This window comes from Mastigoproctus giganteus, chromosome 5 (assembly GCF_048544385.1).
Source record: "Mastigoproctus giganteus isolate SK-2022 chromosome 5, ASM4854438v1, whole genome shotgun sequence".
NCBI classification, from domain to species: Eukaryota; Metazoa; Arthropoda; class Arachnida; order Uropygi; family Thelyphonidae; genus Mastigoproctus; species Mastigoproctus giganteus.
The window spans coordinates 64006741-64022422 of NC_143579.1; the positions used below are offsets into that span (position 1 = coordinate 64006741).

Consider the following 15682-nt stretch of genomic DNA (forward strand, 5'->3'; position numbering starts at 1 on the left):
AATCTCAGAAGGTAAAACTGTATCCATGACTAAACATTAAGGGGGAGGTCGTGGGGGGGGCTACCTACATTTTCCATTGCCTCCCAGCTGGAAGGGAGTGGTGTACATCATGGTTAGAAAGCAAAAATACTTACCTGAAAATAATATGCCTACCTTCAATTTTTGCAGCTGTTATATGATTGACTGGTCACTCTGTATTTTTTATAGAACCACTTTATAAAATTAATAAGCTAAACATATAACAACCATATTCACATTATATATTTTTATTGAAGAAAACAACTCAGAGCAACAATACACAATTATTTTGACGTGGAACAAGCTGCCACTGATGTCAGTATTCCAATATTAACCAGTGTTTTATTAAAAAAAATAATAATCATTTCCTTAAGTAAAAGACATAAGGTTTCTGATTTCATTTTCATCCTCCACCCTATTTTAACAGTTGAGGCAGCTATAAAAAAAATACTCCGACTAGTTCCTAAGGAATGTTTATATCCGTGTATTTGTATGTATGCGTGTGTATGTGTGTGTGTGTATGTGACATTTGATTGCAATTCAAAAATTTGCTTAAAGATTGGATTAAGGGTAATTTTTGAAGCATTAAAGAATGATTTACAAACATTAAACTCAATTTCTTAAACTCTATACCAATCAAATTACAAATAACTCTTAAGCTGCCATGAAACATATCTACAAAAAGTAATTTAAATGCTTTCAAGGTAACAGGACAGTAAATAAAAACATATATGGCATCACACTTTACAAATAAAGTTGCTTGGCACTTTAATTAAAAGAGTCTGATGAAACGAAGCATATTCCAAATAGGATGACATTGTATCCACAATGAAGGGATGGAAAGTTCACTTTTGTACACACAGTTCCATGACCATTGAAAGCACCCATTTAGTAAATGTCTGTCATCATCATTATTTGGATACTCATCTAGCAGCTAGACTTTTAAAATACAAATTTTATCAGTAACAAAAAGGATGCCTTTATTAAATATTTTATCACTCAAGTTGACTTGTGAACCTGAAGGCTTCTAAAACCAGCATCTGTATAGAAACCAAATGAGGATCACAACCAAAAATATGCATGGAAACCAATATCATGATATCCATGAGGGAGGAAAAGACTTTTACAACAGTAATTAACAATATTCCACACTCCTTTACCTTCAAACCCGTGCATTGGAATGTTAGGGAATCAAAGAACATGAAATGTACCAGCACTGCCGTAATACCATCACCACATATAAATCCCAGAGTTAAAATGTTTGGCAATACTGGACTAGTAAGCTGCAGTGACTATTTAGCAATGTTCATGTAGTAAAAAAGCGAAGTGATTAATAGATATGATCTATCCTGTACAACAGATGCTACACAACCAGGCTGCTACAAATGCAGCACTGAGAGAATATTACTGCTGTATATAATCACAGATGTTGGTATAAGTAGTTAAAGAGTCACATGATTTACATAAATGCGCACATCATTTCTTTTATCTTGTTTGTTCTAACAGATTATCAATCACTGGCATTATGGCAATTGGTTAGTCGTGCAAAACTCAATTTAGTTTTTATCAAATGGGCTGTCAATTTCAGTAAATAAATTGTCAAGTGAGGCTATTTACACTTTATGGAATGGACTAAGTTTTTTTTTTTCCCCCATCTTTATTCTCCATTTTGAACTCTACTTCAGTCTTTCCTTACTTCTTTGTTTCCATTTTCCATCGGATGAAGATAATGATGGTGGTGTACGTTTTACAGATGGAATCTTGGAGGGTGGTGAACTTGTTGAAGAAGAAGTTGCACCTTTTAAACCTTGTGTGGAAGTTTGAGAAGAACTGCTTGGGGTGCGCTGCCTGGTAACACCTGGTGTTGTTTTACGTACACCACTTCCTTTGTATGCTTCAAGACTTTCCATGGAAAGATCACTGGCAGCTCTGCTTGGTGGTCGGCTTGATGGTCGGCTTGGTGGTCGACTTCCTTGTCGACTTGTTGGCCGACTTGGTGGTTTGCTGCCAAAGCTTGATGCTGAAAAATAAGAACATTATGATCTGTAAATAAAATTAATCTACTACAAAATGTTTCAAAAGGCAATGTAAGAAAAAAAAACCCAGCAAATAAACTGCTACAGTTTAGATAATTTTAATTTCATTTATTTATAAAAAAATTTAAGCCCTTTTATAGTAAATTTTATTCTTTTTTCTGCTTAATTGTTTATCTAAACAGTATGATTAATCTGCATCATAAAAACTGAAATTTAATATCACAGCCTAAAATACAACCTACTGGACAGAAAAGAAAAGATTCCTGATTCACACAGATATTTAAAGAAAAATAAATAATCTTTCTTAATGAGATAAAAGTGATTTTATTTGTTATGCAGATTTCATGGCACAAGGGCAACTATGCTCTTGTGTCTGTCAGAGTCATTATATTCATTTTAATGATTTATGGATATATCAAAGTGTATTTATTATTCCAAGATGTTTAATGTATATAAAGAGCTTGCTTAGGTTTGCTTTGTCACCAAGTAAAAGAAAGAGAGTTAGAGGAGCTTGAAAGTTTGCTAATGATTGGAAGGAGGTGGTACGAGTGGCTGAATACGATGGAATCAATCAAGATGTGCCTTACTGCAAGTTGTATCTGACAGACAGAGCAGACCGGAGGATCTTTTTGTAGAAGTAAATGTTTGTGGGTGAGTAAGGCATGCCCAGTGCGCAGTTTTGTCAATATAACTTCTTCTTGTCTATTTGTACATGAGCTAGAACACCATGAACATTGATTTTTTTTATTCTGCGGAGTTTATTGCACAGTTGGTTTCTCTAAAGTTGTTTCCAAATGGAAGTATATTTGGTATGAAATATGTCCCTATAATCTGTGAATGATACGAACTGAAAGTTATCTTGTATATTAAGGTCTGGATATTTTGCAGCTTGGTCTGCATGATTATTTCCAGGGATTCCAACATGGCTGGGAATCCAACAGACAGAAACTTGTTTTCTTGCTTTATGCAGAACTCTGAGTTTATTTTTTAAGATGCTGAATCAAGGAGTTTGAGGAATATATGCTATTCTGTAGAGCTGCTACTGCATTAAGGGAGTCAGTATAGATTAGTGAAGGAAGAAGCTGGTGCTCGGTAATATCATCCAGTGCTAGTTTAATAGCATATAATTCTGCTGTGAAAATATTGCAAACATGAGGCAAGGAGACAGATATAGTATATTCCGGTAAAACTACTGTGGCATCTAATGAGTTGTTCGATTTTGATCCATCTGTGTAAATTTCATGACCGTTTCTATTTTAAAAACTTTGTGGTGCCTGGAGCTTCTGTATCACAATTGGAGAGATCTCTTTTTTTCTTCCTGTTTGTAAGATAACATATGGACAAAGACACAGTCGGCATCCAAATTTTGAGTTTATATCTACTGCAGATATGTCACAACCACATTTCCCAAACTCGAGTTGTGTCTGAGACACAGTCCTACTGGCTTATTTTCATTTTGCTTGCAGTCATAATTACTTGTCCATAGTGGATTGTGAATAATGGACCAATTTGGATATGATGGTTGACTGTATATTTTTGCCACATACATGCACAGTAGGTAATCTTGTCAAAGGTGCAGCAGGGGTTCTGATGCATCTTCATACAAACTGTAAATTGGTGAAGTTCTAAAGGCTCCTAGAGTTATGTGGAGAGCATTATGGTGAATGGTATCTAGTCAATGTAACATGCTCCTTCTTGCTGAAGCATATAGAAGAGATCCATAATCCAAATGAGATCTAATCAAAGTTTTATATAATTGTAATAATATGTACCTGTCAGCTCCCCAGGTCATTGAAGATAATGTGTGCAAGACATTATCGGGTAAGTTTTGAGAGGTATATTTCCCCTACATTTTCCGGATTTTAGCACTGGTCGGCTGAGTAATAGTGGATGTAAAGTGGATCCACGGTGCCTTTTGGCTCTGATGTTGGATATAGCATGCTTTTGTGCATGCACGTTTGAAGGCTAAGAAATTGGTTGTGGTGTGATATCGACGAAATATCCCTCAAGCCTCGTTTTGTGCCTTTTTTGCTACTGTGCATTCAGCATTCTATCAAGGTTTTGGAAACAGTGGAAATCGTGCAGATGTTTTTGGAATTGTAGTTGCAGCTGCATGGACATTGCTTTCTGTGATGTATGCCACTACATCATTGATAGGCTCCAGGCTGACTGTACTGATGTCAAAATCTACTAGATCTTGAAAGGCATTCCAGTCAGGTTACCAAGGTGGAAGGTGATCAACTTTCCACCCTGATAATCTAAAAGGTAGACATGGCCTTCCATTAATTAGGGTGGTTATCACGGGGAAATGATCGCTTCCATAGAGGTTCTCCTCTACCTCCCAAGTGAGTGAAGAAAGGAGAGATGGGGAGCATATAGTGAGATCAATGGCAGAGAACGTACAGGTAGGCATGCTGTTGTTTTTTGGTGCAAGGGCGACTTAGGCCATATTGCACTAATCAACATTATGAATGTTACACATGCATAGTGACTTATGACATCAGTCAAAAATGGTGATATAATTTTATCTGTTTAATAAAGTGGAAAAATTCCAGCAAATTAGCATATGATGTGGTAGAGTGTCAGGGGTTCTTTAAGATTTGGAAGAAGGCTAAATGAGCCTTGGTGGGCAGTGGTGTACAAAGTACGCTCAACAAGAATATGTTTCATTGTAAGAGGAGAGTTGCACTGTGTGCATTTCGGAGGATCATTACCTATGATGATGTTGTTGTTGTTGTTATTATTCGGTTTAACGACACAAGGGCTACTAAGGCCAAATTGTGTCTGTTCATCGTTAATTCACAAAAAGGATATTGTAAGAGAGGTTAAATTTTATGCTTCTGTACAAGCCAATATATTTTAGATATAATAAAAGTTCTTCAATATGAACTTTTGAATGAGATACATCAGGTGATATATTCAATGTGGCGGCGAGTGACTGAAAAGTGTTTGACTGGATGGTTGAATGTAAAGGACAATCAACCAGAAAATGACGGACCGTAAGTTGCATCTGACAGGATGAGCACTGTGGTGGGTTTTCTCCCAATAATAGAAAGAGATGAGTATGATAAGTGTATCCAATTCTGAGTCTTGCCAGTACCACTTCCTCTCGTCTGTTTTCTCGGAAGCCAGAGAGCCACAGCTTTGGATCTTCTTTTATCTGGTAAAGTTTATTGTTGGTGTCATTTTTCCAGGTCTCCGACCATTTATTGTAGCACACTTTGCATATGACAGACTTATAGTCACAGTAAGGAACCTGAGGATGTTGTGAGAGAGCAGGTTGAGAATGTTTAGTTTATAATTAATTCCTGAATGGCCAGGGATCCAGCAAAAACTGATTGACTGATTGGACACACTGCAAGCGAATACCTGGGAATGAATCTGTTTCAATGTAGGATGAGAAGAGGAGAAATTGTTCTTATTGGCAGAGACAGCACTAAGAGAATCTGTGTAAATTATGGCAGATGAGACAGAAAGCTCGATAATCTTACTAAGCACTAACTTAATGGCATATAATTCAGCTGTGAAGACACTGCAAGCAAGTGTTAGTGTGGCTGAACTTGTACATAAAGGAAAAACTGCCGCAGCACCTACCATACTCTCAGTTTTGGAACCATCCATATAAATTTTACAGGCATGGTTGTTCATAGTACCATGAGCTGAATGTAACTGTCTGATATCGCAGGGAGGTATATTATTTTTTCCCCACTGGAGGAAGTGTTTATCTTGAGAGACAGACATATATGTCCAAGGAGCAACAGGTTTAGTTGTGTCTTGGAAAATTTCATTTAAATTGACATTTCAAGTCTGAACAAGCTCTTTGATCCTGAGCGAGGCAGGTCTATTTTCATTTGGCTTGCTCTCATAGAAGGATTCCCAACGAGTATTATAAAGATGCTCCCAACTTGGGTGCGATGGTAGACTCTGGATCTTAGCAGCGTAGTGTTTTTCTATGCAGGTGTAATGGGGAATCATGCGCTTCAATATACAGACTTTGGATGGGAGAAGTCCTGAAAGCTCCCAGCACAGTCCTCAGAGCACTGTGATGGACAGTGCGTAGCACACGCTTCTTGATTAGACCGGGGATCGAGCCCGTGCTCACCAAATACGGAGGATGCGGAAAGGTCAGGGAATGACCACCGCATACCCCCGGAGCAATATGGCCTTAGTTGCTAATGCTCCTAAAAACCAAATAACAAACAAACAAACAAACAACAACTGTGATGGATCATATTTAGCCGTTTTAAAGTAGTGCTCCTGGCAGAGTCGTACACTGGACAATCATAATCTAGCTGTGAACGTATTAAACTTCTATAAAGATGCAGCAAAGTATACCGATTAGCTCCCCATGACATAGGTGAGACCGATCGAAGTATATTCAAATGTTTTATACAAGAAGTTCTCAAATAAGTGATGTGTGCTTGGAAATTTAGTTTGCGGTCTAATACTAGTCCAAGAAATTTAACGGTATTAACAAGTGGAATTGGAGTATTATTTATTTGTAGTTCAGGTTCGGGATGGAGAGCTCGTTTCTTGCAAACGTGAATGACAGTGCATTTCTTTTCTGATAGTCGGTAGCCATTCTGTGAAGTCCAGGATTCTATTTTGGTTATGGCAAGTTGGAGCTGCCGTTCAATGGTATTCATGCTTTGACACTGACAGGAAATAGTAAGGTCATCTGCATACATATAAGTTTGAATGGTTTCTGGGACATCTCTTGTCATGCTGCTAACTCGGATTGAAAACAGTGTTGGACTAAGTATTGATCCCTGTGGGACTCCCTCTTCCTGAATGTGAGATGCAGAGAGCATGTTTTTATATAGGACCTGAAAAGAACGCAATTGCAGGAAATTTTGAATTATTTCCGGCAAATGGCCCTTAAGCCCCAGATGGTTGTTGTTGTTATTGTTGTTGTTATTTTTATTTTTGGCGCAAGGGCTGCTTAGGCCATATTGCGCCTATCAGTGATATGAAAGTTATCAATGGTGACTGTCATGGAAACAGTCAGAGACGATCATATAGTTTTATTCGTTTAAGGAAACAGAATAACTCCAAGGGATTAGCATCATTGCCTATGATATGAGAGAGTTTTAGAGGTTCTTTTAGATTTGGAAGGAAGCTGAATGAACATTGCCGAGCATGTTTGTACAGAGTGCATTCAACAAGAATGTGCTTCATTGTTAGCTGACAGTTGCATTGAAAACACTGTGGAGGATCATTTCCTGTGAGGAGAAATAGGTGAGTAAACTGGCTGTGGCCAATTCGTGCTCTGGTTAAGATGACTTCTTCCTTTCTGTTAGTACGAAAACTAGAGGTCCATAACTGTGGTTCTGATTTTATTTCCAATAGCTTATTACCCGTTTGAGCTTGCCATAGAAGTGTCCATTTTTCCTTACATGTCCTTCGTATCATAGGTCTGTAATCAACATATGGAACGCAAGAGCCTGAAGATAATGGGTTAGATGGATGTTTTGCAGCATGGTCTGCGCATTCGTTTCCTGGGATCCCAGTGTGACCTGGGATCCAGCAGAAGATGACTACTTGCTGGCGTTCATGAATAAGAATCATCTTACTTCTTATGGTTTTTATTAAAGGATTGGTTGGTGAGGAGATGTTTTGTAGGGCTACTAGTGTACTCTGCGAGTCGGTATATATTATACTTTTTTTAATGGAGCAATGAGTAATATTTTCTAGGGCAAGTTTAATGGCGAATAACTCAGCTGTATAACTGCTGCATTCAGTAGGCAGAGATACAGAGATGATGTTAAAAGGGAAAACTGCTGCAGCACCTACTCCACTATCAGACTTTGATCCATCTGTGTATATTTTCATGAAATGCGGATAATTTTGTGTGTGAGAAGTATGAAGTTGTCGCACGTTAATATTTGCAAGGGAATCTTTTCCCCAGTTCAGAAAGTAATTGTCACAGGACGGATTAACCCAGGACCATGGGGGAACTGAATTGTTTGGATCTTGGAGGACTTTTTCAAGGTGCACATTCCAGCTTTCTGATAGAGCCTGCAATCTGATGCCAGTAGGTTGGACTGATCTGGGTTTATTTCTGTAGAACATTTTAAAATGTGGATCACTAAGTATAGGCCAAATTGGATGGGTAGGCATGCTTTGAATTTTAGCGGCATAATTCAAAAGTAACACCTTTCTTCTGAGGCAGAGTGGAACTTCATGGGCTTCGGCGTAGAGACTTTGTACTGGCGATGTTCTATAAGCACCTGTAGCAATTCTGAGGGCAGAATGTTGAACAGGTGCAAGCCGTACTAGCACACTCTCCCTAGCAGAGTCATACACCGGGGCTCCATAATCAAGACGAGATCTAATTAGAGTTCTATACAGGTGAAGTAAGGTGTAACGGTCAGCTCCCCATGTTGTAGAAGAAAGAACTCTGAGAATGTTCATTTTTTTCTGGCAGGTTGTCCGGAGATATTTGATATGTTCTAAAAAATTAAGTTTCCTATCAAAAATTAGACCGAGGAGGCGAATGCTACTCATAACTGAGATAGGATGATTTGTCAGGTGTAGCTCTGGGTCAGGATGCATCCCTCGTTTGTTACAAAAGTGAATGGCACTAGATTTTTGATGAGATAGTCTGTAACCATTCTGTGTCATCCATAGTTCAATATTGTTTAGTGAGATTTGTAGTTGCCTTTCAATGAAGTTCATATTCGGCGAACTGCAGGAAACAGTCAGATCATCAGCATAGAGATATGAGTTCACTGTGTTGGGAATACATTTGGTAATATGATTTATTCTCAATGCAAATAAAGTAGCACTGAGAACTGAGCCCTGTGGTACTCCTTCCTCTTGTATATAGATTTGTGAGAAGACTTCTCTATAGCGAACTTGAAAAGATCTATACTGAAGGAAGTTTTGTATGTAGCATGGTAAGTGACCTCTCAGGTCAAGGGAGTGAAGATCTTTTAAGATACCAAAACGCCAGGTGGTGTCAAAGGCCTTCTCTATGTCAAGGCAGACCATGACAAGATGTTCATTTCGAATAAATGCATTCCTTATATTTGTTTCAGCTTTAACCATAAGATCTAGGGATGAGCGATTTTTTCTGAACCCAAACTGGTTGTCAGAGATTAGATGTTTTGAATCCAGATACCATGTTAATCGGCGGTGTATAAGTTTTTCTAATATTTTACTCAAGCAACTGGTAAGAGAGATGGGTCTATAATTGTGAGGGATAGAATGATCTTTCCCTGGTTTGGGAATTGCCAGTACATAGGAGTGATGCCAGCGAGAGGGGTATGAATGTTCAATGAATATACGGTTGTAATAGGTCAGGAGCAAGGATAGTGATTTATTGTCTAAGTGTTGAAGCATTATGTAATATACTCCATCTGGACCAGCAGCACTGTTCTTTGAGGAATATATAGCTTTTTGAAGTTCAATCATAGTAAGTGTCTGATTGTATGGTAGAGAAGCAGCGGTTTTGAAGTTAAGTTTTGATTTTTCGGCTGAGGCTTTGATCTTCTGAAATGACGGATCATACGAGTTTGAGGCAGACAACTGGGAGAATACTGTCCCTAGAGTATTTGCAATTTCTGCAGGACTAGAGAGCTCCTGTCCATTCCAGTTGAATATTGGCGAGGATAATGGAGGAAATTTGCCATTTAGCTGTCTTATTTTTTTCCATATTGTTCTTACATCTGTATTTTTATTTACTGAAGTCGCAAATCGGATCCAAGAGTTTCTTTTAGCTTCCTTTCTGATGTGTCGGGCTTTGGCTCTTAGCTTCTTATAATTTATAAGGTTGTTGGTAGTAGGGTATTTGCGAAATATATTCCACGCTCGATTTTTTTCTTTTTTGGCATTCTTACATTCATCGTTCCACCAATAATTTATGGGTCTGTAGGTGACTGATTGTGATTGTGGGATGGCAATAGATGCAGCTGCTAGAATTTCTTTGGTAATATGATCAGTGGCTGTGTCAATTGGGAAGGATTCAATGATCTGTTTATCAAATGAAACATGAGAGGTATACTTGGCCCAATCTGCCTTGGTAAATTTCCATTTTATTTGGTTTCTTGCAGTTGAAGAGTGTGATGTTTGGATCTTACAGATTAATGGGTAGTGGTCACTGTTTAGTGGATCATCTAGAGCTGTCCACTCAATAATAGGAAAGAGGATCGGAGAGCATATTGATAGATCTATTGCAGACACTGTTCCTGTTGGGAGATGGATGTAAGTGGGTGAACCAGTATTTAGGATGGTTAAGTTTTGTCTGTCTATGAGCATTTCAATGAGTTGCCCTCGTCCATCTGCATTGGGAGAACCCCACAATGGATGGTGTCCATTGAAGTCACCCAATAAACAGAAAGGGGTTGGTAACTGCATTATAAGATTTTCAAGTTCGTGAATAGTACACGGATGATTGGGTGGTAGATAGATCGAAACAAGAGTCAGAGTGATGCCAATTGCTATTCGGGTAGCAACGGCTTCTATAGAGGTTTGTAAAGAAATGCGTCTGCATGGGACTCGTGAATCTATGAGTATGGCTACTCCACCACGAGCATTATTTGCAATAGGTCTATCTTGTCTGAAAAGAGTATAGTTTTTTATCAAAGGAGATACCTGAGGAGTCAGATATGTCTCCTGTAGGCAGATGCCCACTGGTTTATGCTGCTTAATTATGTCGTATATGTCATCAATATTGCTCCTAAAGCCTCTACAATTCCATTGGACAACGTTGGTCATTGTTTCAATTTAGATGAAGGAACTGAATCTGTCTGCTTTTTGGACGTCTGTTTGGCACGGTCAATTTTAATCCTATCTCTTTTTGAGAAAACTGGTCTTTGGTCTATTTCATCCTCTGGATGGATCTCCAGAATGGTTTCGGTATCATCTTGATTGGAAATTTCATTAGTATCCATAAGGGAGGAGTCAAATGTCTGTTTTCGATTAGAATCTGCGTTATCTGCTTGGACAGATCTTACGGGATCTGCATCGGCAGAAGGTGGTATCGTGACTGGTGTATTGTTAGCTCTAGTAGAAATCTGTTGCTTTGAAGGTTGAGGTACAGAACTGAGTAGGGAACGAGCCCATTCTGAAATAGAGGTATTTGGAGGTATTGATGTATCAGTCTGCACTGATACTGAATGAAACTTTTTAGCGGCTTCAGCATACGTGCGTCTAGGTGTGATTAGTTGTATTTGCTTTCTTGCTTCTGGGAATGAAACTTTCTTTTCTATTTTATATTTCTGAATTTTTTTCTCATATTTCCATTGTTCGCAATTTTTAGAAAAGGCTGGATGATTACCTTTACAATTGGGGCAGAGTGGAGCCTGGGCTTTACAGTCAGCCTGGGAATGATCTTTTGAACCACAGTTAGGACATACGGAGTCTCCTCGACAAACTGTTTGTGAGTGTCCGAATTTCTGACACTTGTAACATCTTATTGGGTTCGGGATATATGGGCGAATGCGACAATGCAAATACCCTGCTTTTACGGATGAAGGTAAATTAGGTGAGCTGAATGTCAAAATTATGCTGCGAGTTGGAAGGAGTTCGCCATCTTTTTTCATCATAATTCGTTTTGCCTGTGTGACTTTCTGATCCTGCAGTTCCTGAACAATTTCTTCTTCTGATACATTCATTAGGTCCCATTCAGAAATAACACCTTTGGATGAATTAAGTGTGGCATGTGGGGACACCTTAACTGGGACTCCACCAAATGAAGTGAGTCTGAGTAGAGACTCAGAGTGTTTTGAGTTGATGGTCTCAACAAGCAGGTCACCAGATTTCAGTCGTCGTACCATTTTAGGGGAGCCAGCTACGCTCTCAAGACATTTTTGAATGAGGAATGGTGATAAACTACCCAAGGATTGGTTAGTTAGCGAATGCAGAATCAGAAAACTTGGGTTTTCCATTCGGGGAGCATCCGTCCTCAGTCTCTTTGGATTGGATAAGTCATTATCGGGTATGTGCAAATCCAATGTATTTGGATTTGCAGTCCTAATCGGTGGAAAATTGTCACAGTCCATGTTTTGCTCCTTTTGGCCCTGGGGGTTGGTTTTACCACCCAGATTTCCGGCCCCGCCACGGGGAGGCAGGAGCAGTGCCACAAGGTGACCAAGCGGCTAAGTTAGTTAGTTAGTACTATTAGAAATAAAAAACAGAAAGGTAACTTTCCTTTCTGGGCCTTTGCCTACTTCTTCTAGTGCAAAAGAGCTACACTAATTAATAAATAAAGAAAACGGTTGTTGAAACAAAATATAATCACTCACTTGAAGGCTCTTTAGAGATAACGCTTTGAGATACGCAAAGAAATCGCTTGGTCACGGAACGCTTGGCACCCGGGGCCCCCCAGATGGTAAAGGTCCATAATAATACCATGATGCCATGTAGTATCAAATGCCTTTTCAAGATCTAAATTGACCATGACTAGATGTTGTTTCATGAAAAAAAACATTGCGGATATGAGACTCGGCTTTAATGAGTACATCTAGAGTTGATCTATTTTTTCGAAAGCCATATTGATGATCTGGAAGGAGATTCTCTGACTCCATGATGTAAGTGAGCCTAGTATGAACCATTCTTTCGAAAATTTTTCCCATGCAGCTCGTAAGAGATATTGGCCTGTAATTTTCAACACTGGAGGGATTTTTTCCTGGTTTTGATAAGGCAATAATGAACGAAAGACGCCATGAAGAAGGATGGGCATTTTCAGAGAAGATCCGATTATAAAAAAATTAATAGGGTTCTCAAGTCTTCTCGAAGCAAATGCTTTAGCATTATGTAATGAACTCCATCTGGACCTGCAGCAGTGTACTGGAAGATCTGTTTAATGATTCTTGAAGTTGTATTAATATAAACCATTATACGGTTGTACGGCAGTGAGCGGCATGTGAAGAAGTTGATCTTATACTGTTCTGCACCTGCTTTGATATTCTGGAAGGTGGATGCATAGGCGGCAGAAGCTGAGATTTTTGCAAATGATTCTGCTAATGTATTTGCAACTTCTTCAGGAGTAGTAGAAATGTCTTTCCCTTTCCAATGTATCAGAGAGGGCAGCCGAGCAAATTTGCCATTTAATGCATATGACAGACTTATAGTCATCTGTATTCTTTTCCAGATGACCCATGTATCTGTGCCTTTGGTGATGGTTGAGGCAAAAGCAATCCATGAATCCTGTTTCGCGCTCCGCCTAACTTGTCTTGCTTTTGCTTTTAGTCTTTTAAAAGCAATTAGGTTACTAGTGGTGGGATACTTGCGGAAATTATTCCACGGTTTTTTTCCTGTTTATTATTATTATTATTAGCTATATGGTGCAAGTAAGCCTGAGGCTTATGCTGCACCAGCCAAAAAAAATTCCCAAGTTACCCTGAGAGAGAGAGAAGTAGAAGGGAATCACCAAGAAAGAGAAGAATGATGATATCCAGCTCAGGACCCTGGGTGTGTCAAGCCCATACTCACTAGATGTGATCCCTAGGGTTTGGCAATTAAACAATCTGTATTCCACCAGTGATTTCTGTGTTTTTGATATGCCGTGGATTTTGGAATGGAGGCCTTAGCTGTAGTCAGAATCTGATTGGTGATTGGTTATGTAAGTGTTTACAACATCAATCGATAGATTGTTTTTCAACATAAAGCCTGCCTAGAGATATTTGGGCAGAATAGCCATCCCAATTAGCCTTTTTAAACTTCCAAGTGGATCATTGATCGGGATTTGGAGTTACCCCTGTTTGTGATGTGCAAATAATAGGAAAATGATCACTATTAAATGGATCAGTTAAAACTGACCATATCATGAATGAAAAAAATGGATGGTGAACAGATTGATAAGTCAATTTCAGAAGTAGATCCTGTAGATAGGTGGATATAGGTGGGTGAACCAGAGTTTAGTAAATTTAGATCATTATTGTTCAAAAATTCCTCAATCAATTTGCCCCTTGGGTCCATTGTAGTGGATCCCCACAATGGATGGTGACCATTAAAATCACCTAAAAGACAAATTGGCATTGGGAGTTGTTTAATGAGGTTGTCCAGTTCTGAATGGGGAAATGTTATTGCTGGTGGAATATAAATGAAAACAAGGGTAAATGAAATATCAACTGCAATACGAACTGCCACAGCTTCTAGAGTGGTTTGTAACTGGAAGTTCTTGGACGATGTGTTACAATTAATAAATAAAAATAGCTACACCTCCACGGGCGGGAGACTCAGAAATCCTATCTTGTCTGTAGATGACATAATTTGAAAATTTTGGTGAAACATGCAGTGACAAGAAAGTTTCCTGTACGCATACACCTATGGGGTTGAACTGAGCAAGTAAACCCTGTAGATCATCAGAATGACTGACTAGTCCTCTGCAATTCCGTTGTATGATGTTGTGCTGTTGTTGTTGTTGGTCGGGTTTTAAGTGCAATGGCTACTTAGGCCATATTGCAGTATGGGCCTCCTCAGTATGCACTGAGGAGGATCATTCCCTGACAAAAGGAACAGATGGGTTAAATGAGTATGACCGATTCTGGCTCTGGCTAGAATTACTTCTTCTTGTCTGTTTGCAATGAGGCTGGAAGCCCATGAATTTGGTACAGGTTTAATTTGAAGTAGTTTATTATGAATCTGCACTTGCCATTGAAGAGTCCATTGTCCTTTACATATACTTTGTATATTCATTTTATAATCGGTGAACGGTACTAGGGAATTCGTTTTGGGGCTGAGCTGCAGGGATTTTTGGCCATATCGTCTGCATTTTCATTTCTTGGTATTCGGGTATGGCCTGAGATCCATCAGAAGATAACCTTTTGCTGATGCTCTCTGAGGCGTATCAACTGTGTTCTGATGAGCTTTAATAACGAGTGAGTAGGTGGGGAATTGTTTTGCAATGCTAATACGGAACTTTGTGAGTCTGTGTATATTATGCTTTTTTGAATTGACATATGGAAAATATTTTCTAATGCAAGCTTTATGGCACATAATTCAGTTGTGTAACTACTACACTCTGTTGGAAGAGATAGTGAAACGGTAGTATCAGGGAGTACCACTGCTGCACCCGATCCACTCTCAGACTTCGATCCATCTGTATATATTTTTGCGAAGTCGGGATAATGTTGGGTATGCTCAATGTGTAGCTGCTGGATGTGAAAGTCTGATAGAGAGTGTTTTCCCCGCTGGTGGAAATAACTGTCACAAGATGGCATGATGACAGACCATGGAGGGTCGGGGTCTATAGGATCTTGCAAGATTTTATTGAAGTGTATATCCCAATCTTCTGCTAGTTGCTTTAGTTTAATACCAGCAGGCCGAACTGTCTGTGGTTTGTTTTATATAAAAGGTCATATACTGCGGAACATAAAGTATTGACCAATTAGGATGCATCACCTGGCCTTGGATCTTGATTGTATAGTTCAACAGCAACATCTTTCTCCTGATATTTAGAGGAGGTACATGGGCTTCGACATATAAACTCTGTACCGGAGATGTTCTGAATGCACCAAGTGCTGTTTTAAGAGCTGAACGTTGAATAGGGTTGAGGCGAGATAAAACACTCCCTAACAGAATCGAAAACAGGTGCACTGTACTCCAGGCGTGATCTAATTTTGGTTCTGTATAAGTGAACCAGACTGTAATGATCTGCTCCCCATGTTGTCGCTGATAACACT

General features: G+C 39.0%; 1 protein-coding gene across 6 annotated transcripts in view; it reads right to left on the minus strand.

Annotated features, from left to right (window-relative positions):
- Positions 1–250: 250 nt before the first annotated feature.
- Positions 251–15682, minus strand: part of LOC150085455 (uncharacterized) — a 1845429-nt gene continuing 1829997 nt past the window's right edge. For all 6 annotated transcript variants that reach the window (XM_090374043.1, XM_090374041.1, XM_090374042.1 and 3 more), the window contains one exon: positions 251–2038. In XM_090374043.1, the coding sequence (XP_090230169.1) occupies positions 1695–2038 (344 nt within the window). In that variant the 3' untranslated portion in view covers positions 251–1694. The remainder of the gene's footprint in view (positions 2039–15682) is intronic.